At 38.0% G+C, this 25,589-nt stretch overlaps 1 protein-coding gene across 10 annotated transcripts in view; it reads right to left on the bottom strand.

The window, feature by feature from the left end:
• sptan1 (spectrin alpha, non-erythrocytic 1) overlaps nucleotides 1-25,589 on the bottom strand; it is an 87,739-nt gene that overhangs the window by 40,159 nt on the left and 21,991 nt on the right. For 8 of the 10 annotated variants that reach the window (XM_052037161.1, XM_052037163.1, XM_052037164.1 and 5 more), the window contains 17 exons: nucleotides 24,430-24,567; nucleotides 22,739-22,849; nucleotides 22,579-22,656; nucleotides 22,013-22,168; nucleotides 21,476-21,680; nucleotides 19,305-19,486; nucleotides 16,467-16,710; nucleotides 15,491-15,613; nucleotides 14,433-14,650; nucleotides 12,688-12,780; nucleotides 11,768-11,902; nucleotides 10,974-11,122; nucleotides 8,630-8,689; nucleotides 6,560-6,758; nucleotides 5,376-5,474; nucleotides 3,124-3,162; nucleotides 607-642 (listed from right to left, as the gene is read on the bottom strand). In XM_052037161.1, coding sequence (XP_051893121.1) covers nucleotides 607-642; nucleotides 3,124-3,162; nucleotides 5,376-5,474; nucleotides 6,560-6,758; nucleotides 8,630-8,689; nucleotides 10,974-11,122; nucleotides 11,768-11,902; nucleotides 12,688-12,780; nucleotides 14,433-14,650; nucleotides 15,491-15,613; nucleotides 16,467-16,710; nucleotides 19,305-19,486; nucleotides 21,476-21,680; nucleotides 22,013-22,168; nucleotides 22,579-22,656; nucleotides 22,739-22,849; nucleotides 24,430-24,567 — 2,265 coding nt within the window. The remainder of the gene's footprint in view (nucleotides 1-606; nucleotides 643-3,123; nucleotides 3,163-5,375; nucleotides 5,475-6,559; nucleotides 6,759-8,629; nucleotides 8,690-10,973; nucleotides 11,123-11,767; nucleotides 11,903-12,687; nucleotides 12,781-14,432; nucleotides 14,651-15,490; nucleotides 15,614-16,466; nucleotides 16,711-19,304; nucleotides 19,487-21,475; nucleotides 21,681-22,012; nucleotides 22,169-22,578; nucleotides 22,657-22,738; nucleotides 22,850-24,429; nucleotides 24,568-25,589) is intronic. The other 2 variants (XM_052037166.1, XM_052037167.1) reach the window with 1 other exon arrangement.

The following is a 25,589-nucleotide window of genomic DNA, read 5'->3' as shown; positions in this document are numbered from 1 at the left end:
CAAGTGCCTGAAATGCTGCTAAGCATTTTGGGATGATGGTGTCATTCTTGTTTATGAAAGAGATTTGCTCAACTGAAGACTGTTCCTGCAGAAATTACACTGTCACCACCTCCCTTCAGAATCTTGGATTCCATTGAAAGCTAATGATAAGTCAAAATCAGTGAGGAGAACAAGGCTGAAGAAAGTCCTATCAAGCTACCAACAGAAGTGTCTTCACTTAATTTGTCAGTACAGCAATTTATCCTAAAGAAATAGATTGAATGACAGCAAGATGTCAAGATGCCTTGTAGTCCATACTAATGGTAAAATTTAATAAGCAATAAGCAAAGCTACCAATATACAACTTTCAAAGAACATTTAAAAGAAATGATTAAAGACCAGTATAAAAGAATAAAAATATCCACCTTTCCCCCCTCCAGTCACTTTAAAACAGTGGCCTCGGCTGGAGCAGAGCTGAAAGAAAATTTTGAAAGACGCCACATAAAAAAATGAATGTTATCTGGTAAAATTACAATTACTGTTGGCCTCTGAAAAATGAAAGAATAGTACAAACCAGGTGGTTTTTCAGGAAAAAAATAACACAGTCCTTGAAAAGGAAATTCATACCTTCCATGGAGATGCAGATTTTGAATCAGCTTCATCCTTTGGGGAAAAAAAATTACAAGTCTCTTTAGTGAGAAAATAAAAGTTGAATACAAATTAATGCAGCCATTATATCAATATGGCACGAATCGCAAAGATGTGTTCAGTACAAGTCCAATGTGGGTTTAAACAAGATAGAAATTACTAACGTTCTCTTTCAATTGGTTCTATCAAATTGCTCCCAATACTATTTTGATGCAGTATTTAAGTTAATACTGTGTTAAGATATGAAATAAACAAGATAAACTATTCATACAAACCATCCTCAACTATTTTTACCCTCATGGAACATTGACCTAAGTATATTAACTTCTGAAGAAAATCACACCAGAGCATTTTCTGTCCATATAAATACACCTTCATTTGCACAAGTACCAAAATATGAGACAATAAAACTAATAGCAGGTTGCAAAGTTCAAGTATAGTCTTAATACAAACTAAATGTTACTTAATCATCATTAACGTAAGCAATAACACAACCTCGAATTAGCACAGAAATTGAATCCATTAATTAAGGGGAAAATAATATTCAAAACAAAAAGTAAAGCAGTCCACATTTCTTTGTGCAAATAATACATGGCCGACATGTTGCCTCAGATTCCTGGTCCACCACATTGAAGCCTTGGAAGTTGGACCACAAAATCACCTATTTCTTCTGTCCCCCACCAATTCTTGCCACAGACTCTTTTCCCCAAACCAAATGCTGTCTTAGACATCTTACTGCCTGTCCTGCCAACATCTATGGCTGCAAGGAGTTAGAGTAGAAGGTGGGGGACAGGAAGGAAGTGGGGTCAGGGCAATGCAATATATAAAATGAGGAAGGCTTAATCTTACTTGGAACAATGCGTATGAATCAGATACCCAGTGCTTATGACATATGACAACATGTTTGCTGAAGGATGACTGGTTAAGGTGTAGCTATGGGCTCAAGTTGTGCCCACAACTTCATGGGATGTGATCCAGTTCTTATTTCAGTCCTATTCAAGCCCTTTCTCGTAACTTTTTCCATTTCATTGAGAACTATATTGGTGCTACCTCCTATACATGTACAGAACTCAAATTTCACTAAGTTTACTGCCAATTTCCACCATGCTTTGACTTTCACATAGTCCACATCTTCCATTCCCTTTCTTGACATTTCTATCTCAGGAGATGGTTAGTAACCAATATCAACTACAAGCTCAGCCCACAGATTCCTGCCGCCATCTAGACTACACTTCCTTCATTCCATTCTCCCAGTCTTTTGTATCAGCTCTGATGACAAGACTTTCCAAATCAGCTCTGTTCTGACACAAGGGCTGCCTGTTACTTTAATTTTCTGTCCCTTTGACCGCCTACACTGCTCCAAAGATGCTCCAAAGCAAGTTCTTTTGTCTGGGCCATCACAGCTCTCAGGACCAAATAGCAAATTAAAAAATTTCAGGTAAGCAGCTTCTTTAACCCCAACCCCACTCTTCTCTTCACAGATGTGGAATATTTTTCTTATAATTTGTTGCTTTGTTTCTTTTCTTTTGTCTCTAACTGCTGGTATTTAAAATAACAGTTACCTTGACAACTTTGTTCTGCACCCATCAGACATTTCCCCCGGCTCTCCACCACTCCCCCTCTTTGAACTTAAAATGCATTTTTTCTTTACATTTCCAATTCTGAGGAAGGGTCATTGATCGGAACCATTAATTTTGTTTCTCCCTACATAGATACTGGTGCCTAACCTGCTTCTGGCTTTTTCTATTTTTGTTAGATTTGGACCCACGTCAGCAAAGTTCCACATTTACCTTCAAACTGTTCTGGCCAGGTTTACCTGTTGCCCCATCACATTATACTGACCACAACACCGCTTCTACATATCTCCCACTATATCTCTGAATCCTTAGCCCTAATACTATGATCTCCCAAGGCCTTGGCACAGACCCTCTGATCACCCAACATGCACCTTCCCAATGGTGACCTCTATCCCAAATTCACCTCCCCACCACTAGCCCAATCTTGGACCCCAATCCCTTACACTACAAGCTCATGCCACAAGTGATAGCACAGGTCTTTAATTTCTCTCCTGCACTCTACTGAACATTGCTCTGTCCTGATCCCACTTCCCCAATTTCTAAACAAAAGACTGGCCCAATCCTCCCCCCCCCCCCCCCCCCACACAACCAATCACTCCCCAACAATCCTATTATCACAGTATAGTGCTTCAATCATGGGCACAGACTCATAGCCACAGACTTGACAACTCCAAGACCACAGGCCATCCTTTCATCCTCCATGCAATCGAAGTTTGCAGCAAGGAACCCATGAACAATGTAATCTATGGCCCACAGACCTTTGAATGCATCAGAATTTCTACACTCATGCCTCTTGTTTATATCAGTCTATAGACTGAAATGATGCTGCTACAATTTACAGCCAAGATAACTGCTGCAAATAATACAAATGATGTTTCTCCTTCATATAATTAACTCATTTAAATATTAGGATTCATACCTTGACAACTCCAGGAGCAGATGATAGAACATGTTGTTCCTGAAATAAGGAATAAAAAAAAACATTCACAAATAAATAGGTAACTGGTTCAAGACTCCAAATCTACTGGCGAAAGACAAACTTGAAGGACACCAACATCTAATTTAAAATCCAAGAAAAAGATGGTTTATCAGGGTTGAAGTTTCCTTCGCACCTGGATTCCAGAAATCACACAGATAACACCAAAACAGGAAATGTGAATTCCAATAAAAACAAGTCTTTCAACAGGAAATACAGAACAACATTTATTGCCATACTTTACAGGACTAGCCTTAGCAAATGGAAAGCAAACTACAGGTATAACATTGAGTAAAGCAGAAGCAGCAAAGGAGTTTTTCCTTGGAAGAGACAACATTGTAAATAGTGGGGAATAGAGATCATCCTGCAGCTGTTTCTTACATATAAACTAAACAAACTAAAAGAAAAAAGAGTTAAAAACATCCAAGCTTGCTGATGACACCAAACAGGAGGGACAGCAAAGAACTGGCCAAATAGAGAAAAACTCGAAGCTCTAATCTAATCTGATTATATAGTTAAGGATTCCTTTGAAAAAAGAGATCATAGCATGGTCAAGTTACAAATTCAGCTTGGTCAGAAACCTTTGCCCTAAACATAAATAAAGCCAATTGAAGTGGTATGTGGGCAGTAGATAGCAGCAGCAGACATTTAGAGACAGACACATCACGAATCTGAAAAAAAGTTTATTCCAATGAGAACGAAAGGCTCTACAAGAGGATGCATTATCCCATGGCTAACTAAGTGAGTTAAGGTTGGCATCAAATTGAAAGACATACACTTTTGTAAAGATTAGTAATGGCCAGAGAATTTTAGAAACCAGCAAAATATTACTAAAATTACAAGAGGAAGAACAAGAGAGTAAACTAACAAATAATATAAAATCAAGACAGTAAGCAGGAGGTTCTACAGCAATACAAAAAGACAGTAGATAAAATAAATATTAGAGGACCAGACTAGGGAATTAATAAAAGGGAAAGAGAGAAAAGGTATAAATTCTAAATAATTATTTTAGATCTGCCTTTACAATGGAAGACACTTAAAAGATCAAATAATAACAAATAATAAGGCTCTGCAAGGAAGGAGAAAGTTAAAATTATCTTTATCAATTTAAAAAAAATACTGATCAAATTAATGGGGATTAAAGCTGACAACTCCCCTGGCTCTGATGGCCTGTATCCTATGGTCTTAAATGAAGTGGCTGTAAAGATTATGTACGCTTTGTTGCAATCTACCAAAATCCTTCCATTCTAGAGTCCCAGAGAAAAGGTAAACCTCAAATGCAACTCCAACATTCAAGAATGAGACAGGGAGCAGGGAACTCGCCAGTTAGTCTGACATCCATCATTGGGAAACTGCTGGAATCCCTTATCAAGGGGGTAAATCACAGGACATATAAAAAAAATCATAAGAAGTCTAGTAGTAAATATTGTTCTTTCATGGAGAAATCATCTTTGACAAATCTGCAAAGGTTCCTTGAAGATGTAATAAGAGGGGAATCAGTGGTGTACCTGGATTTCCAGAAGGCATTAATTAAGGTGCCAAACATAGAGCATGGGGCTGGGGCAATATATTGACACGGACAGGGTACTGGCTCACTGACAGAGGAAACTGTCAGGATGATAGGGTCAATTTCAGATTAGTACTCAGTAACTAGTGGGGTGCCACAAGGATCAGTGCAGGAGCCTCAACTATATTATAATCTATATTGATGACTTGAGCCAAATTTGATGATACAAAGATAGGTGGATTAGCAAATTGTGAGGAGGACACAAAAGAGCCTCCAAAAGGGGCAAGGTTAGATTAAATGAGTGAGCTATGGAGGCAGAGCCATCAAATTCATTCTAGATGAAGACCAACAGACTTTTGAACTGCAAGCAAGTTAAGGAGTATGAGGAGGGAGAAGTGACATTGAGGCCAAGGTTGAATCCGCCATGATCGTGTTAAAATGGAGTAGAAGGCCTACCCCTGTTCCTGTTTCTTCTGTTTTTGTGTTCCTTCTGAATCTTGCTAATTAGCACATAGAACAAACAGTGGCAAAATAAACCAAAGACAGAACAGGAGAGGGTACTCAGGTATACTGCCGAGACATACAAATGAAAACCCCAATACTTAAGAAATAATTTTGAGTTTGTATGTAGTACTCATCTGGCTTGACACAGAGGTATTACTGAGACGTGGATGAAATGCTACATTACCTGAGCTACTTGTACTTCTTCAGCCATCAGACCCTCCGACTCCAGGTCATTTGCCACCTTGTTAATATCTTGCAAGCGAGATTCGTTGGCTTTCAGATCCTTAAAAATAAATTGCCTAAATTAACAACTTCATTGACTTGAACAACATTTTATATGTCATGAACACATCAATATTGCCACAAGCAGGAAAGTGGATAAACATTTGAACCAGAAGATGTGCTAAGAGGAGAAAGCAAGATATTGATAGAGTCCAGGAGTTGGCCCATGGTTGATAACAACTGAAATATATGAATTACAGAAACAGAAAGCACATTTTTTTCTCTTACATGTTCATGTCAGCCAAAAACAGTTTCTTTGAACTGCACTTCTCTAATAGTTTTAAGACTCTTGCTTCCATTTGACAAGATTGATAGGCTTTTCAGGTTCAGGATGTTAATGAACAAAGAGTATTCTTTCCCTACCTCCTGTAGAAATTATTTCAGAAAATTATATTTGTGAAAAGGTGAATATCGCTTAAAATATCATATGGTAACAGATTAGCACTTCATAGAGCTCGAGTCTACCACTGAACTTACTTTATATCTTTACTACTCTATTGGTGCATTAATTTGACAATTCCCAACAGATAGCTAGATTCCCATGGACATGGAAGGTCCTAGATTAAACCCTCATCTGCACAGAGTTAGCAGAAAGTTCAAGTGATAAGGTTAGGGAGTCAATGAGGGCCCCTGCTCCAGAAACTACATCAGAAGAATAAGCATATAGACAAGGGCTACATCAGGCAGTGAAGTCACCCACCACTTGGTAACCTGCTAAGAATCAACGTACCGCCTTACAAGTAAATAAATGGAAATTGGGAAAGCTTAGAGGGCATTTATGCACTATCACATGACAGCATGTTTAGGAAGGGCCAGGGAAATTGACACAAAGAAGGGAGGATGTATAACTTTTCAAAGACCATTCATGTTTAAAAGATGGTGAGAAAATATTAAAAATAAAAACCAAGATTTCTAAATTTCATTTCATTCAGAGTAAAACAAATAAAATTTGAAACAAACTCTTAGCCATCAAGTTGGTGTATTAAGTGGCCAAAAATGCAAAAACTACGGTATTCATACCTAGGTTATGATTTTGAGGTTTCCCTTCCTCCTCCACTAACAGAATAATTCAGAAATAGTGCTTACTTTCTGGAAATCATCAAACTTCTTCTGCAGTCCTTCCACTTGTTCCAGATCAGACCCCACCTCTTCACTGGTCAACGCTGCCTCCTTTTCATTGATCCACTGCTGCAATTCATTAGCTTCGCGGAAAAGCATGAACTTTTTGCAGCTCTTTTCCAGCATATCCTTCCGCTTAGTGCCCAGTTCCAGAATCGACTGGTATCTGAAGAGATGAGAAACAAAAATCATTCTACAACAACTGACAATCTCAACCATTTAAATGGAAGGCAACGACAACACAAAGTCCATCTATCTGAACGTACAACATCAGAAAAAAAATTCATAAATACATGAAATCTGATAAAGATGACCAAAAGAAAAAACTGCTGACCTATTAATAATTGTTTCCATGTTAGTTAGGCATACACCGAAGCAACATTGCACTTAAGACTCAAGTGATGTATATACTTACAGAATCAATTTCAGCTTTCTATTACCCCCATTCTCATTACAACTTCCAATGGTCCTGATGAAGGGCCTTCATCATGAAACATTAACTACTTCTCTTTTCACAGATGCTGCTAGACCCGTTGAGTACTTCCAGCTTTTGTCCTTTTATATTATAAATACCTTCAGCCTCATTTCAGTGGTATTTTGCATTACTTCACACTACTACCACTATCCTCCAGTCCTGAGCTTTTTACATAGTTTAAATAAATCAATCCTGTTTTGAAAATGCCAAAAGCATTCTTTATTATGACTTCAAACCAAAAAGTTCATTCTAAGTGGATGCTTTTGGAATGACAATAAATAGGTGTTCTAGGGATTTCATCAACAAAACCTTAAATCCTCTAAGCTGCTTGTATTGTATAGAATCAAAATTGTTACAAATCAAGGAGTAAGCCATTTGATGCACTCTCTATGCCACATCCAAGTAAAACAACTCCATCAATCCCACTTCCCCCTCTTTCCCCATAACCCTGCAAATTGTTCTATTTATCTAGTTATTTATCCAATTCCTTCTGAAGCCACTGATGAATTCACTATCAATAGTTTCCACAACACTACAGATTGTAAAATTTCCTTAAGAGGAATGAGGAAAAGTTTTAGCAATACATTTTAGCAATACAGAAGTGTCAAATCAACTTGTTTAGGTTCTACGTGAAATTAAATTATTACAATTCCCTTGAATTGAGCAAAACACACCAACAGCTATTCCCCCCCACCCCAAAAAGTTACTTTTCACTTTTCTTAAATACTGCATTTTTGGTTTTATATTTGATAACTACAGAGAACCAAACTCAAATTAATTTTAAAATAATATGGAACTATTATGGTCACTGGATGCATTAAGAACTGAGTTTATATATGCATATTTGTCAGGATTCAAATGACTGTTATTTTGTATTAGGGTAACAGCACCAATACAAGTCGATTCAAATCTTTGTTAATTCAAGTAACTTAATGATAGATACAATGCATTTATCTAGAGCAAAGTTCAAGGTGTAGGGAGAGTAACTAAAGTTCTTCATCCAAAATCATCAATACACTGCTTGTTCAATACCTTTATTAAGGATTGGTCAAGTTTGGTTTTTATTTCCTATCAGTGTGCCAAATGATTACTAACTTTCACTTACCAAGATATCTAACAATTTCATATTATCTCACCAAGCCAACTACACAATACTTATAAACAGCCTGCAATTATTTCTTCTGTACAGTGAAGATAAACAAGATGAATCCAAATGATTGAATGCTTTGTTAATTCAAGTAACTTAACCAGAAGGATGTGCTACCTGCAGCATTGGCTGGAAATCAACAAATGAATAATTTTAAAAGAGACATGCATCCAAAATGGTCAGGCTTACTAACTTTCACGCCACTCTCATCAGTTAAAAAGAGAAAAAAAAAACACCCCCATCCACTAAAACTGGAGTGTATAGGTGTCCCATTTCATAGCAATTCGATCCTTCAAGCTCGCAAAATATTTAGAAGATTCATCCAGTGTCCACAAGCACTAGCAAAAATGCAGTCCGAAAGTGAATGGAAGTGCAGAGAGATCACATCAAGTGAGGAAGAGCCGAGCCTACTCACAATTCCTCCACCTGCTTCATACGGAGCACAACGCTGCCAACCTCCTTAGCTAGCAGAGCCCTGGACAGACAAAGGGAGCAGAGCACAGCATGCATCATTAGTGGATTAACGGCTTAAAGCAACTGTTGAAGAAAGGAAAATTAGTAGTACATGGTAAGAATCAGCAAGGATCTAGGGAAGATTCAAGATCAATAGATGCAAGCAGACAAGCAGTAGATAATGACTGAGGTTTGATTAGTTACAAGCAACTGATCTAGCCAGCAAAAAAAAAGTTTTTTTTAAAACCATAAAGAAACCATTAAACACTCATGCAATTTTCATCAAGAATTCATCATCTCTCTCTCACTCTGAACTGCTGAATTAATACCAGTTGGCAGGCACTGTCAAAGTGCTTCCTTCTAACCAATTAGGTTGAATCTTGCAGCACACTAAATCAAATTAGACATTCAGTGAATCTGAAATGATTTGGAAGTTACACTGATGGTGGCCTGCATATTCTTCGAACCTGGGAAAGCTATAGAGAGAAATTGTGCAGAAGTGAGAGTCAGAAATTTAATGCAAGCAGTATATTTGCATCAAGCATCAGAACTTTTTTTTTTAAAAAACAGCACAAGATGAGGCATCAGCCCTTTGTACATGAACCAAATTTCTGGCCTATGCTTGTCAAATAAAACTTGTATTTTTTGAATATTAATCCATTTCCCTTTTCACAGTTACTATAACAGTTTATTTTTATTTTGAAAACTGTTTCAGGGCATCCCATCTCCAATCACCCTCCCTTTGTTCTTTTGATCATGACCCCTTGTCAGTTAATGGAACTAGTTTTTCCTCCAATTTACCTCATTGAAACCTTTCACTACTTTGAGCACTTTCATCAGAACTCTATTTGAATGAAAGTAGTCCTACATTTTTCTAGTCTCTTGTTAACAATATTATCCTATATCAAGGTTACCTTAAGCTTCACCACTACCAGAGTGTTATCCAATGTAATTCCATCTTACCTATTGAGGGAATGCAAGTGGGTGAACACAAATTCCATATACAAGCATTTTTGACAAAGATGTTCAAAATCAATGCTACTTCTCTGGTTTCACTCAGCATATCAGGATGCATAGGATTATACCGCATACACATACCACTAACTTTTTCAATACTACTCCATTATGGTTACATTTAACTATGCCTGACGTTATCACGTGTCTTGAAACATGTGACAGCCAAGGCAAGTTAGTCATTTAGTATCTCACGTTTTACTGTCAGATTCTCCCTGTCACTTTCTTCAGCTGCTCATATGCAACTTTTATTTCATATTCCTTTTGAGCCCCTTTAATCTTACCTCATTGCATTTTCTGTACACTAATCAATCATAATGCATCATCAAAATGTGTCATTATGTTGGGCAAAAGGCATTGCATATAATTTGCTGTAAATTTAGTTATAACAACATTGAGCATACCAAGCAAGACTCATACAGATCTTTTTTTTTAAAATACAAGTCTTGCTATCATGGCAAATGGGTGTTTTTGGGAGATAATTAGAATACCATTAAGGATAACCCATTGAATTAATTGCAACAGAAGTCTGAAATGGTCAGAAGGCACAGCCTGTAAGTATCTTTTGCTGATAATTTAATATTATGTCTGAAATCATCAACCCAGTAACCAGTGGAATCAGACTGTACCGAGGAACATCAAGAAATTGGTAACATGAGAGCATCAACAGATCTGAAGGCATATCCCTGCCAGAAATTCATTCATGTTTATTATCAGCATTTGGTGCAGTAACTATAACAGTTGTTTGGGGGTGACACACAGTTCAATTAATACACAAAAATGGCCACTTGCACTACATCTTACATGCATGCACCCTTAAAATTCAACTCATACAACTCGTTACAGGTCATTCACTTTATGCAAGTACGGAAAGGATTGAAATGAAAAAGATAAAATGCACAGGAACGATGCAAAGATACTATATCATGAATCATTCAGCACAAAAAAGAGAGACCATTTGGCTCAAGTCTGTGCCAGGTTTTTTGAAAGAGCTATCCCATTAGGATCATTCTCCTGCTCTTCCCCCAAAGCCCTGCACAATTTTCATACCAGCCATCACACTCAAAATTTGCCAATCTCAACCAATTCTTCCTATATATAAAATAAAACACAAGATGCATACCATTCAAAAAGAATCAACAGCAGCCACTACTAACAAAGATCTGGCGAATCACCAACACAAAACAGAAGTACTAAATCTAACCACCAAAATGCATAGTGCTCAGTACTGAATTGCTGCTTCTCCAAAAAAAAAATAACCTGGTGTTAGAACGGCAGATTTAGTTACTTACTGGTTTTCTATCTGTTCCTGACGTATTGCAATGCTGCTTGAATCCTCCAGCAAATTCTCACGTGATGCACTTTGTGCTGGGTCCAATTTCTTAACGTAGGCAGCAGGAACAAACCCCTGACGATCATTCACTTCCACTTTCCACCAATCCTTCAGAATAAAATCAAAGGCAAACATCAGCAGCTGCACATTAAGGTACCCTAGCCCTGAAGGAGGTGATTCTTAGTCAAACTGGCTTTTATAGGCCCTGCCTATTGTTGATAGGACATAGTATTACCCATAATAAGGTCACGCATGTCTGAATAAAGTAGACCTATATTCATTACAAAATTCAGTATAGAATGCATCGTTGCTCCAAGTGCCTTTTTAATACTACAACTGCAAATCCAAAATACATTGCCATTTCCTTAAGAGCATTAAAGACTTCAGAGCTAGTCTCCAAAGATAAAGTAGTTTAGTTAAATCTTCTGCTTTTTGTTAAAGCTGAATATGATGTGCTTGCTATTATCAACTGATAATGCAATTAAGTCCGATACTGAGAAAAAAGCACATTACCTATCAAATCACCTGGCAGCTGCCCCCAGAACATTCTACGCAAAAGATGCATTTCACTGTGTATTTTGATGTACATGTGACTAATAAAGATATCTTGTAAATCTCTTCCCCCAACAATCACACACTCTAGGTAATGAAAGATGAATTTACTTATATTGTTTCTTTATGTGAATGCAGCAAATGAAAATAATTTCCTATCAGTTAATTTTACAACTTCAGTCTGTTCTGGCATTGCATTACCTTATTAGTGCTGTTTAGCAGGGTAAGAATATCGCCCTTTTTCATGGTTACTTCACGAGGACTCTTCTCCTGATAATCATACAGTGCCAAAACCAGCTCTTTTCCAGTTTCATCATCTGAGGGAGCCACTTGTTGCTGAAGAGAGAAGCAAATAGAGACCTGCTAATCCACCATGGGGCATATATTTATTAATAACTGACGTAAATTAGTGGCTGAAAATCTTTCAGCATGCTTTTGAATTTAAGAGCAGGGAGGTTATGCTGCAACTGTATAGGGTACTGGTGAGGCCGCACCTGGAGTACTGTGTGCAGTTCTGGTGTCCTTGAGGAAAGATATACTGGCTTTGAGGTGGTGCAGAGGAGGTTCACCAGTGTGATTCCGGAGATGGGGGGCCAGCCTATGAGGAGAGATTGAGTTGCCTGGGACTATACTCACTGGAATTCAGGAGAGAGGATTTTATAGAAACATTTAAAATTATGAAAGGGATAAATAAAATAGATGCAGGAAGGTTGTTTTCACTGGTAGGTGAGACTAGAACTAGGGGACATAGCTTCAAGATTCAGGGAAATAGATTTAGGATGGAGATGAGGAGAAACTGCTTTTCCCAGAGAGCAGTGAATCTGTGGCATCCTCTGCCCAGGGAAGTAGTAGAGGCTACCTCATTAAATATATTTAAGACAGTTAGATAGATTTTTGCACAGTAGGGGAATTATGGGTTATAGGGAAAAGGCAGGTAGGTGGATCCGAGTTCAAGGCCAGATCAGCCACGATCTTACTGAATGGCAGGGAAGGCTCGACGGGCTGGATGGCCTACTCCTGCTCCGATTCTTTATGTTCTTGTGTTTAACAAATATTTTTTATTGTGGCTTCAGTATGCAACAGAATTTGTTCAACACGGTTAAAAGTTTAGAATTCCTTACACGACATCCTTGAGCCTGCTCCTTCAATGCCTGAATGCTGCTTCCATATGCAATTAGATCAGACATCAAAGCTTCATGCTTCTTCAATAGGGCCTAGAACGAAAAATAAAATATTTCTTTAGTATCATCTATTAAAAAAATTCAGTGCATGCACTGGAGAAATAGGATAATGATTGAGAATGACATTCCTCTGATGGTTCATCCATCTTAACAAACAATTAAATGAGGCATTCACAAGATTTCACCAGTCTAGTTCTCAATTACAATAAGTTAGTTCCTCTATTCAGGGGACAATGGTAGGGGCCAAGCAGGTGTCAATTTGGTTATGAAATGAAGAACATAAGTTTCTCATTCCTGATCTATACACAGAAATTCTGTTGGAGACATTCATGTGGCTTTTGGTTAAAAAGTTTCAGATTTATTTCTAATGCTGCCTGAAACTGAACTGCCTGCATCAGATGCAATGTCATTCTAGTGAAGCACTGACACTGTTGGAAATGTACTACAGCAGAGACAACTTTAATCTTGGATGATAGTGATTATGGATCAGTTATGCATTTTACATCTCTCCCAATTTTAACTTCCCATTTTTTTCAGCTTACACTATTCATCCAAAAAGATCTAGCCTTTGGCTCCAGATCCATACTCTTAACTCTCCATGGAAGGTGTTCTACTAAACTATTGTTATCAAGCAGATGATTAAGCATAGTCAATAAATGCTGGCCTTGCCATTGCAGTTCACCTTCAGTGAACATTTCTTTTTTAAGGCAATATAATCTACTATACAGATTTGATGAAAAGAACAGAAATAGAAAATTGTTTCACACCAAGTTACAGATACATATGAAATAAAGAGCAGGAAGAGGCCATCATGGCCACCTCAGTACCCTATTCATCATACTCCTTTTTCCCTGTACCTGTAGCATGAAGAAATATATCTAGCTCCATCTTAAATACATTTAATGACTTGCCCTCCACCACCTTCTGTAATAAAGAATTCATGGGTTCGCCACTCTCTGGGTGAAGACATTTCTCCTGATCCAAGTTCTAAATTGCATACTATGTATCCCGAGTGACCATGTGACCTAATTCTGCACACTTCAGTCATCAAAAAGACAGTATCTCCTCTATATATCGTTAGTCTACAAGATCTCCTCCCATTCTTCTAAACTCCAGTGAATACAGGCCTAATCAACCCAATCTTTTCTCATATGTCAGTCCTACCATCTTAGGAATCAGTCGAGTAAACTTCTGTTGCATCCCTCCATAGCAAGAACATCCTTCTTCACATAAAAAGTTCAAATCAGCACACACAACTTTTGCTGCAGCTGTACAAGGTCTCCTCAAGACCCTGTGCAGACAGCAATATATCTTTGCCTGTACTTGAATCATCTTGAAATGATGGCTACAGTAGCATATGCCTTCCTAACTGCCTACTGTATCTGAACGTTTGCTTTCAGCATCCGGGTACAAGGATATCCAAGATCTTGTTACACTTGCTCTTTTCTCAATCTATCATCATTCAGATAATGATGTCTTCCTGGTTTTATAATCAAAGTGGATAAGCTCACATTTATCTATGTTGCACTCAACGTGCCATGCATTTGCCCACTCAAGCAACTGGCCAAACCATTCTAGAGTCCTTTGCGTCCTTTACACAATGCACATTCCACCCCAACCTCCCAGCTTTGTGGATCCAAGGAGCTTGCATGACAATCTTTATTTGTAGAATCAAAGAGCCATACCTCAGCAGAATCTTCATCTTTTCCATAGTCAGTGCTGCCAACAACAGGCTCTTTCTCCCTCATCCAAGATTCTGCCTCATTAGCATCAGCAAAGTACTGCTGAGCCTGCAGTGAATCTTCCAAATCCTGGCGTCTCTGTGCTGCCTTAGCTTTTAAGGAATCCCATTTTTGATTTAAGTCATTTAACTTGGTTTTCACGTCTTCACTGGCAAAGTGACCTGAGAAAGAATTAAACACAAAGTCTGTGTAAAAATTTCACAAATGAAACAAGTTACTTGCATATTTGGTGCGGCAACTTTTATTTAAATTCCCTGCCTCACTTGCAAACCCCTTCTCATAACATTAACCTTTTCCTGAACAACTTCCACAATTCAAAATTCACTATGGACCATATAAAAAAGGGGAGAGGGGGTAGGGAAGAAAGAAAGTCTAAAACACATTCAGGGAGGCACACAATATAACCCAATTCTCAAAATAAAATCATGAAAATTGTTTCAAGTGGCACTATCTTAACTGAGGACTAACAACATAACTTTGTAACTGACCCACTTCTCTCTCCCATCAGTTCCATTTCCATCTCTCATTTCTCAATAGCCCTTACTGTATTTCCCTCTGAAATGTACATCATCCCTTTTGATTCATTTGTCTTTTACCTTCACCAAGGGATAATTACAGTATTTGAGATGTGGGAGAAAACCACAGTATGGGATTAACATACAAATCGACAGGAGCAGTGAAGCAGCGGCACTAACTGCTGCATTATCATGCTTGATGATGGGATACTCCCAGGTGTAAGTTGCACCAATAAGATGGAAATTTACACTTGCTCCTGATTGCCTGACTCCCACCACCCGCTGACTCCCATGGCCAGGACATAGCTTGAATCCCTTCATCATACTGCCACATATGAATATGCACAATTCAAGTTGATTGCTATGTCCTATAGAATTAGAAAGACTGCACAAACTTGGACTTCCATAAACTTGTTGGTAAGAGATGTGACCAAATCTGCACATCAAAAGCAATTACAGTTTTTTTTCCAAATAAACAACACCTACCATCTTCAACCATGGCTTGACCTTTCTGAGCCACTGCTTTAATACGTGGTTCATGACCAGAAATCTCTGCTTGGAGAGCCTGGTGCTTTTTAAGCAAATTCTGTACACCAATCAAATCCTTTCCTGGAACACAAAAGATTTAAAAACTGAGCATCAACCATCTTTCCCAAAAATGCTGTCTGTTAAAATCTATACACAGCAAATTTTATAAAGTCTAATGTTTGGAAACCTGCCAAAATACATACAAGGTCCTAACACTTGAAACAAGCAATCCCATTTGCACAAGAAATCTATAAATGTTTTTGACATGGTCTAGACACAAGGCCAAGTTAATCAGTTTATGCTGAAACAGCTACCTTCAATGGTGGCAGTGGTTTTGAGGGGAGGAAGTGGGATGAGAATGGGACAGGAGGTTACTACTACAAGATGCAAAACTAGGCCTGCCCCGTATTTCCTCCTTTAACTCAGGAGCACTGAGGACAGGATTAGGCAAGACACCACAGCATAATTAGGCACGCTTGCAAGAAATTAAGAAAGCATCAGAATGTTATCTGGGTCAACAAATGAGGTGAAAATGAATAACAAGAAGATTTTTTTAAAACTTTGTTCACAAAATGTAAATGTAACTGACAACACACCCATCCCTAATGGTCCCTGACCTGAAGAAGTAGTTAAGAGGCAATCACAGTGCTGAGTCTGGAATCACTTGAGTCTAATTGCAAAGGAATAGGCACCACACTTCCCTGAAGGATATTCATGAACCAGATGCTTATTTTTTTAATGTCAATCCAATTATTGTTACTGGGTGTTTTTAAAATTCCAGATTTATGACTTAAATTCCCCAGCTTGCCTCGTAGGATTCAAACAGATGTCTTTAGAGGAGTGGTGTTAAATTATTTGAAGGACAGTATTCATAGAGGAAATATAAATTAATATACAAAAAATGACATTCTCAAACATGCCAAATTGGCCTGACCTCTGTTGGTGGAAGCAGCAATAGGTTCCTTTTCTCGAATCCATGTTTCTTCATCTTCAATGTCACGGAAAAGCTGTTGAAGTCTAAGAGAGTCAGCAAGTTTCTGTTTTCGGGACACCATTGGGTCTTTCAATGCCTCATAACGACCAACCAAAGTTTCTTGCTTTTTCTTGATGTTGTCAGCATCAAAATGTCCTGCTTCCTGGAACTGACGAGCTTGAATATTAATCCCATCAATACGGTCCTTCAAGCAAAACAAAGTGAATAAAATTGGTTTTATTCTTGCTTTAAACACCATCTGCATTTTAAAGCAATTGCAGCAAAGGTTAATGAATGGAAATTACTAAATGAAGTTGGTGGTGGCATCTTTTCTTTCTACTTTCACTGTTGGCTCAGTCAAATAAAATCGAACCCCAACTAGAAGCCAAGCCCGATGATACTTGGTCTTGCAATTGAAAACTACTTTCCCCACAGAACGATTGCACCTAATGGTTTAAATAACAAACTAAAGTTATCACAAAATTTGGTTGGTCCCATCAACAACAGCGGTACAGTGCAGGAAAGAGGTGCTGATGTAAAGATCCATCATAATCTTATGAAAGGAGGAACCAGGACAAGAGGCAAAATGGCCAACACCTACATCAATTTCTTACGTTAAGTTCACCATTTCTTTTGATATTATGCGCTTCCAAGGGGATAATGCAATTCATTTTTAAAAGCAGATGGAACCTACATTAAATCTGATTTTTTTTTTAAAAACAGTCTAATGAAACGGGACTCACTATTTCCACGCAACATTCTAGTAACAGCACAGATGCCGTTCAAACTCAAAAAAAACATTGCAAGTCTGGTGTTACTGAGAGGAGACAATTCCCCAAAGAAAATAACATGCAAAGAAAAACAAAGAAAGGTCAGTTACAATCCAGTTTCACAGCCAGGGTTGGCAGAGATCGAAAAGCCAATTCCCCAACCAAATTTATACAGGAATGCTCTGAAAGGGAGTGGTTCTAGAAGTCCAGTTGAATGGGACCCAATAATCGAGATGTTAATAATAGCTCTTGGGAACATCTGCCCAAAAATTTGCAGTGGTTAAATATGGAGATAAATTGCACTTATGGAAGCCTATTCAAATCCATTTAACTAGAAAGTTTTTGTTGCAAAGAATTTTTGCCTCAAGAAGGATTTACAGAACATGGGTTGTTAAGAACAAATCTGAACACCTGCAAATCTGCAATTGATACAGTGACATTCTATAGAAACAGATATGAGAAATGAACTCACAGGAAACCTTACAGCCTCTTGTGCTTGCTCTGTCATTCAAAAACACCATGGCTGATTTTTAAAACTGTGTCATTTTCCTATACTAGCCCCTCTTGATCAGTCTTGAACATCATCAGCAACTTACCCCCCCACAGCCCCTCCGCTAGTGAATTCCAAAGATCCTCCACATTCTTTGGAACATGGAGAATCGTGAAGGGGGAATAGACACAGATTAAATGAAAGAGGAAGGACATGACAGATGGAATATAATATGGACAAATGCGAGTTATCTACCATTTGGCAGAAAGCTCACCTATTTTTTTTATTTAAATGGGTTCCAGCTGCTTTTAAAAGTGAAGCAAATAATGCCAAAACAAATAGCGCACTTAAGAATACAAGAAATTGAAGCAGGACCAGGCCATTTGGCCCCTTATACATATTCCTCATTTTCGAAGATTATAACTGCTCTTTTATATAATGCCATTAACGGACAGAAATCTGCAATCCACACAAGTATTTGCGCCAAATATGATGTGCTCTAATTTTGTTTAATAATCACCTGTGAGGCAACTTATCAAAAGGCCTTCGAAAAGTCCTAATACACATCAACTCATTCACTCTTATCTATTCTACCAGTTACAACCCCAAAAATTCCAACATATTTGTCAATCCTGATTTCCCTTTCATGTCTGTTACCTCTTCTCTAATAATAGATTCCAACATTTTCCGTACCACTACTGATGTCAGGCAACTAAACTATAGTTTCCCCCTTTCTTAAACTGAAAGGTAGCTTGCATTCACTACTTTTCAATCTGTGGGAACTATTTTTGAATCGATGAAGTAACAATCCGTACATCCACCACCTCCCAAGACGACATCTTCAAAACCCTCAACTGCAAGTCATCATGTCTGGGGATTCTTTTTAGGTTTCAGACCCATCCCCATTTACTCTGGAACTCGAGTCAATTACTACTGTGTCATTTCTGGAAAGTCTGTATGTAAACATAGATAAAGTATGTTTCATTTCTCTCCCACTTGTTTGCTTTCCGATATAATTTCTCCTTTCTCAGTCTGTATGAGACCTACATTAAGCCATTTCCTTTCTATAATCCGTTGGACTTCATCTGTTTTTATGTTACTCCCTTGCCTACTTTCCCCTTCCTTATTGAGCCTTGATGCGCCTTTGCTAAAGTTCTTTTAGTTCAGTGAAATAGTGTGACTAAATGAATCTCACAGACCAGAAAAGTCCTTGGTTTGACGTCTGGTCTCTACTGAATTAACTAGTTTTGGCCTTGAATCGGGTAGGGTGCTAAAAACAGATGAAAGTTGGAAGATAAAATTAGCCATATTTCCCATTTCCAGCTGCTATTTATCAATACCTACATGCATATTATAGACATCAAGAAGGAATAGATTCAAGACTGACTATAGTTAGATTTGAACACTGGGCACTTGGACAGCGAACAAAATGGCATCTTGTGCCAATGCAATTGTACTACTGCAAGAAATCAACATCTTCAAGCAGAGTTGACATTGGATGTACTGAATTCCAAGGTCAGCACTTATAAATTTCCATACCTGGTGTGCTGCAATATCAGCCTCCAGCAGTGCATGCTTCTTCTGCAGATTCTGTACACTGGTCAGATCCTTTCCATAATCATCTGAAGACAGGTGACCTTCAACTTCATACAGCCAGAGTTCAATATCTTCCACATTTCGGTTAAATTGTTGTTGCTGGTTGGCCTCACGTAGTTTAATACCTGCATATAAGCAAAAATGAAGGTCATATTAATGAAACAATAACTTTAATAATATTGTACCTTCTTTCCGCTCCTATTATGACGGTGGAACGAAACCAACAACCCAGAGGTCTCAGCTAACTATCCAAATAGCTGTGGAATTAAATTCCAGATTACTAATTAAAGTTTAAAAACATTTAATCATAGTGAAAATAAAAAAAATTAATCAGATTGTGACACAAGCCCTCAGGTTCACCAATGCTTTCCATGGGAGGAAATCTGTCACCCCTACCCAGTCTAGCCTTAATGATTCTGTCACATAGTAATATGACTGACTACCCTCTGAAATGATCTAGCAAGCCACTCAGTTGTATTATAATTGATACCTTAAAATACAGGAAAGATAAAACTTGGCGGACAACTCGGCGTCAACCTGTGCAATTGCTGCAAAATTACTCCCAGCTGACCCTGTAAAATCCCCTTCATAAAAATCTGGGACTGATACCTATAATATGAAAACTGCCCCAAAACCTGGTCAAGCAATACCTGACAGGTATATTCACAGAACCATCACTTAGATACAACGTGCAAAACCTCCCCATCATAATCCTTGGTTACATCCCGTCCCATCAGTAGGTCAGACCCACCAGAGGTAATAATCAGTGGTATAAAGTAGGTGTAAAGTAGCAGCTCTGAGAGGCCTCAGCATTGACTACAGTACCACCCATGCCTCAATGCATCGGTCAAGCACAAACCAAAAAACCACCTCCTCTAAGTAACCATATCATCAGTTAAAGTTGGAGTTTTTCAAAATATTCCTATTACATTTCTACAGCAAACATTTACAAAGTAATTTATAATCAAGGCCATTAAGGTGTCATTAACATGTTATGTAAACATAGCCAAACACAGTCTTCAACTTCTATGAAATATCAAAGGAAGCAATTTGAAAGTATCCATGCCAGAACAGAACATGGGACTTTTCAGGTTACTCCCACTCTACAGTTTTCAGTCTTCGGTTAAGGCTCTACAAGCTTATTATCCAGGTGCATTTTAATTGCTATGAGGGAGTCTACTTCCATCATTTTTCTGGCAGATGGTTCTAGACCCTGCCTGCCTTCGCATGATTTTTCAAATTCCCTCTAATTTTTCCCCTCAATTAACTTAAATCTATTTCCCCAAGTGAAAATAACTCTAGCCAAGTTGGTCTCTCCTTTTTATCTATAATTCCTCTACTCATGCAGCATCCTCAAATTACTCTGCATACTCCCTAGTGCTATCACATCCTTCCTCTGATGTCCAGAATTATACTAGGCCACAGCTAAAATACCATGTAAGTGACTTATACAATTCTGCCGTGCTTTCATGTTCTATGACTTGACAATGTATCCCCATATGCCTTCATCATATTTTTATCTAACAGTCCGAGTCCTTTTGGGATCAGTAGACATGCATTCTTAGACCTCTCTCTTCCACTACAAATTTTCAGGATCTTGCTCTTTATCAAGTACTCTCTCACCTGGTTTCCCCCATACCCCCCCCCCACCTCAAATTCCTCCAGATTTAATTCTATTTGCCGTTTTTGTGCACACCCAACCAGTCCACTAATTTCTTGCTGTCTAAGGCTCTCATTGGCAAACCATTCCAAGTAGTAACTGTGCTACTACAATTGCTCTTAATCATTGTTGAATGGGAGGCATTGTCATGGGCTGGGCAGAAAAAAAAATGGAAGCAGGAAAAATCTGAATTCTGATCACCATCCTATTTATCTCCTTAGAAAAGTCTGAATGATTAGACAACACTCGAATAACAGGACAGGACTCAGCAGCATTACCAACTATCCAGACTCTCACAAAGAGTGGGCATCAGCAGGCGGTGTGGGAGAACAGCAAACCTGCATTGTACCATTGTTAATATTTTGAACAAAGTATCATTTTTCGAGCTTTAACAGCAAGGCTGCTCTTGGCAAAAAATCACTTGATCCATACAAAACATCTCTTATTTCCTGACCTTTCATTTCAGTGGCCTCAAGCAGTCTTTTCCACAGAGAGATGACTTCATTCATACGAGCAGACACTTCATCTGAGGCATAGTGATTAGCATCAATCAGTTCCTGTCCAGCTTTCTGTAAAGTGTCAATGCGACTCTGATTGGCTGAAAGTTCTGCTTCAAAAGCCTGGTGTTTTTGAACCTTTCCTTGCAAGTTGGAGGGATCCTGGATCCAGATCAAAAAGTTACAAAAAGACATTGAGAACTGTTTTAAATGCTTCTGTACTGATGCCAATAAATCTCAGATAAACCACGTAGCCATTGAAAGCTAATCCTTAACATTAAAAAAATCCAACTGAGGATAAGAATTTTAGATAATAATCTATTTAAATAGAATACAACTAGATATAAACTGTTTTAAGATCCAGTGAAGTTAAGCTGCTCCAGAGTGAAGGATGACAGGACAATGCTGGAGACACTACTTAATACATAAATTTTGCTCAGCATAATTTGTATACTAATAGTGTTACACTACTGGACAATTCAGTACAATCTCACCTTATGAGCTTCATCGGTGGCAGTTTTCATCTTTTCATTTATCCAACTCTTCAACTCATCTGAGTCACGGAAAAACTGCTGCAGACTGAAGGAGTTCTCTAACGCTACACGCCGATACATGGCACGCTCATGGAGAGCATTCCGGCGACTCAGCAGCTACAACACAAAGTTAACGAGAATATGAGGAGCACACAGCAAGTTGTTAAAATCCAAGACGAATTGTCAGAAAGAATAACAAGGATAGATTCATTAGCAATTTTCAAATGAAAATTGCAGAACTATGGGGAAAAATGAATTGAGTGCAACTAATTGGACAGTTCTTTCAATATGCCAGCAAGGGTACATTACCCCCTTCTGTGTCATACACGTTGATAAGATCAGCCTATCCCAGTGGGAAGAAATCTTTATCTCATGTATTAGATACATGTTGTAGCAAGTTAAAGTTTTCAGTGTTAGAGGTAATTTAAAACTACATATTGATTGACCAATTACAAGATTTAAAAAATCTTTCAAGGCAAAAAAAAATCAGCACTAATATTTAAAAGTATAAAGCAGTGCAAAGTTACCGCATCACGACGTGCTGCAACATCTTCCTTGGCATAATGATCACTCTGAATCAACTTGGTAGCAAATTCTTCCAATGCCTGATCGGAGAAAAATGGAATGGTTATAAAAAAAAGTGCATATAAAGAACATCAAGAACCAGAAGAACCTTGCCAATCATACCGTAATTTTCTCTTCTTGAGCACCTAGGGACTTCTCAAAATCTTCATGCTTTTTCAGAAGTGCTTCTACACTGTCAAGTGAATCTCCCAAGTCTTCATTCAACAAGAAAGCCTAAGCAAGGACAAAGGTTCAAACAAAATGGTTATTCCCATTTGAAAATAATTCTTTATATTTGTTCCTACCTCTCAAAATGGACATTTCAGCAATACAAGAGATCTTAGTATTCCAAAATTATTGCTCTAGGCAGCATTAGAAGACATTAGTAGACACAATGACAATTAATACTTTTGTAATTTTTCTGATGGAATGATGGATTTCATTCAGCTAAACCACATATGATATTTTATTTGTTTATGGTTTGAGAGGACCATGTATAGAGAGGGTGAATTCATTTCACATGAACCGTTATTAGAAAACTACAATACTATCCTGCAAGATTTCTCCAATATTCTGAGTTGAAAAGATGCATATTTGAAGTCATCCATTCACTATTCTACAACTTAATCTATAATTTGAAGTTGAAGACCACATCTTTCAACTATTCATTCAAAATACAAATGTCAATGTGAGATTCTATAGACTGAAAACAATTGAAAGCAAATCACTGTCAGGAGGTAAGAGGATTTCAGAGTGGACATAGTTAAAACATATTTGTTCTGACTATTACTAAAGAAAAAAAGGTGGTCTCCCAAATCTAGACCTCTGGGGCTTCAAGGAGCATAACAGGATAGGGTAGACAAAGTTTAAGATACAGGCAGCTCAATATTTCATAAAGGCCCAAGTACAGAAAGTGCATGGGTGGTTTTAAAGAGCAAATTTGGAAAGTATATGCATAAAAAAAAATGTAGGCAAGTATCAAGGAAAACGCCCACAAAAAAAAGAAATAAGGGAAAAAAGAAAAACAGGGCCCTTTTATGGTCTAAATAGCTTGGGGCAAAAACCAAAGGGTGACTGACGACAGGTTTATTGACTGGAAGGCTGCTTGATATGAGATTCCACACAGGGTGCAATGAAAGGTGTTTGCTTCTCCTGATGTATATTAATAATTTGAATGTAAATGAAGAAGGCATGATCAAGAAATTTGGAGATGATACTAAAGCTGACATTATGGCTGAGTGTAAAGAAGAAAGTTTTAGACTGCAAAGAATATACCAATGGTTTGGTCAGGTAGGTTTTTTTTAAACAAAATGTGGCAAATGGAATTCAATCCAGAGAAATACAGAGTAATGCATTTGGGCAGAGCAAGAAAGCTAATGCAAAGTGGTGGAATATTGAGAAGTGCAGTAGAAGAGAGACCTATAAGTGCAAGTCCACAAATCTCCAAGAATAGGTCAAGCATTCAAGGTGGTTAAGGAAGTATATGGGATGCTTACTTTTCTTAGCCAAGGCAAAAACAGGTACATCATGCTGAAATTCTGCAAAACTAGAAAAATGCTAGCTAGAGTGCAATTCTGACCACCATATTTGCAAGAAGTGATAGGACCAGAGGGTGTACTGAAATGGCTGTTGCCAAAGATCAGGGATGTTAGGCTAGAGAAGTAGTTGGCTTGACTGCATTTGAAGACAGATTTAATCCTGTAGAATTAAGTGTTAGGCCCAAGCAGAGTCAACTGGGAAATAACAAAATTATTTAGCGATAACTAGGGAGCATAGGTTTAAAAGTGAACCAGTAGTTAAGGAAGTTAACTTACCTCCTGTTTGCTCATCCAGTTATCCACCTGCTCAGTGTCACGGTAGAAGAGCTGTAGATCCATGCACTGCTCGTACTGGTGTCTACGGAGCTCCCATAAGTCTAAGAGAGAAACCTTTTCCTCGGCAAGAATTCCCAGCTAAGCAATAAAAAAAAATTACAATCTTTAGTTTCAAACTTAAACAAATTATATAAACCTTTATCATTATTTGAATTCACAGAAAGCCAAATTTTGCACATTTAAAAAAATGTAATTTTCAGTAATGCACCAAGTTAAAACCCAGATTAGACAGAACAGAACAATACAAAGGCAATTAGATGTTCAACTCTGCTCCCTACTCTCAGAGGGGGCAAGCCTGTGACTTAAAAAAGTGACATGCTATGTCACCTTGATAACAAACATCCAGACATGAACATCCACCACCACCTTGACCATATCAAGTATGATGTCACCATTTGCCATCCCTTATCCTCACCTCCCCTTTCCCTGTAGCACTAAAGTCACCAACTCTAAAACCATTGTGTCCCATAGCATCTTCCTGTGCATGTGTAGGAAATGCAAAACCTAAAATCTTATTCTTCCCTTCCCACCCTCCAGAGCCTCAAATATTTCTTCTCAGTGAAACAGTGAGCACTTGTACTTTTTTCTTCCAAATATTGTTGCAATTGATTTAACTTTGCAGAGATTAAATGCCAATTGACTAATCATTGAGCAGTACATCTCCATTCATTTGCAAGCATCTGTCCATCTCATTTTAAAATTCTTCACTGCACTCTCATCATCTTTCCATCCTCAGCCTCCTACACAGTTCTAAAGCAGTTTAACTCAAGAAACAAGACCTATTTTGTTTTCAATTAGGCACATCAGTTTAAAGTCCTCAGGATTCAATACCAAGTTCAGCAAATTCTGATCGTATTTACCAGTCCAAATTTTTCACATACAGGTATATCATCCATTAGCAATTATTTAGACCCATCATTTCTTTCTTTACTATTCATATTAGCCTTGAATCATTATTTCAATTATACTTGTCTGCCAACTCACTTCCTTCCAGTGCTCCCCACTTTACAAGCTTACACTTGCTAAGACATGTTTAATCAACAAACATTTTCATCAGCCAGAATTATTAACAGTTCCAAAAACAAAATGCTGGGAAAACT

This window comes from Pristis pectinata, chromosome 23 (assembly GCF_009764475.1).
Source record: "Pristis pectinata isolate sPriPec2 chromosome 23, sPriPec2.1.pri, whole genome shotgun sequence".
Classification (NCBI taxonomy): Eukaryota; Metazoa; Chordata; class Chondrichthyes; order Rhinopristiformes; family Pristidae; genus Pristis; species Pristis pectinata.
The sequence above is the reverse complement of the archived record's forward strand: the minus strand, read 5'-3'. Positions and strand labels throughout refer to the sequence as shown.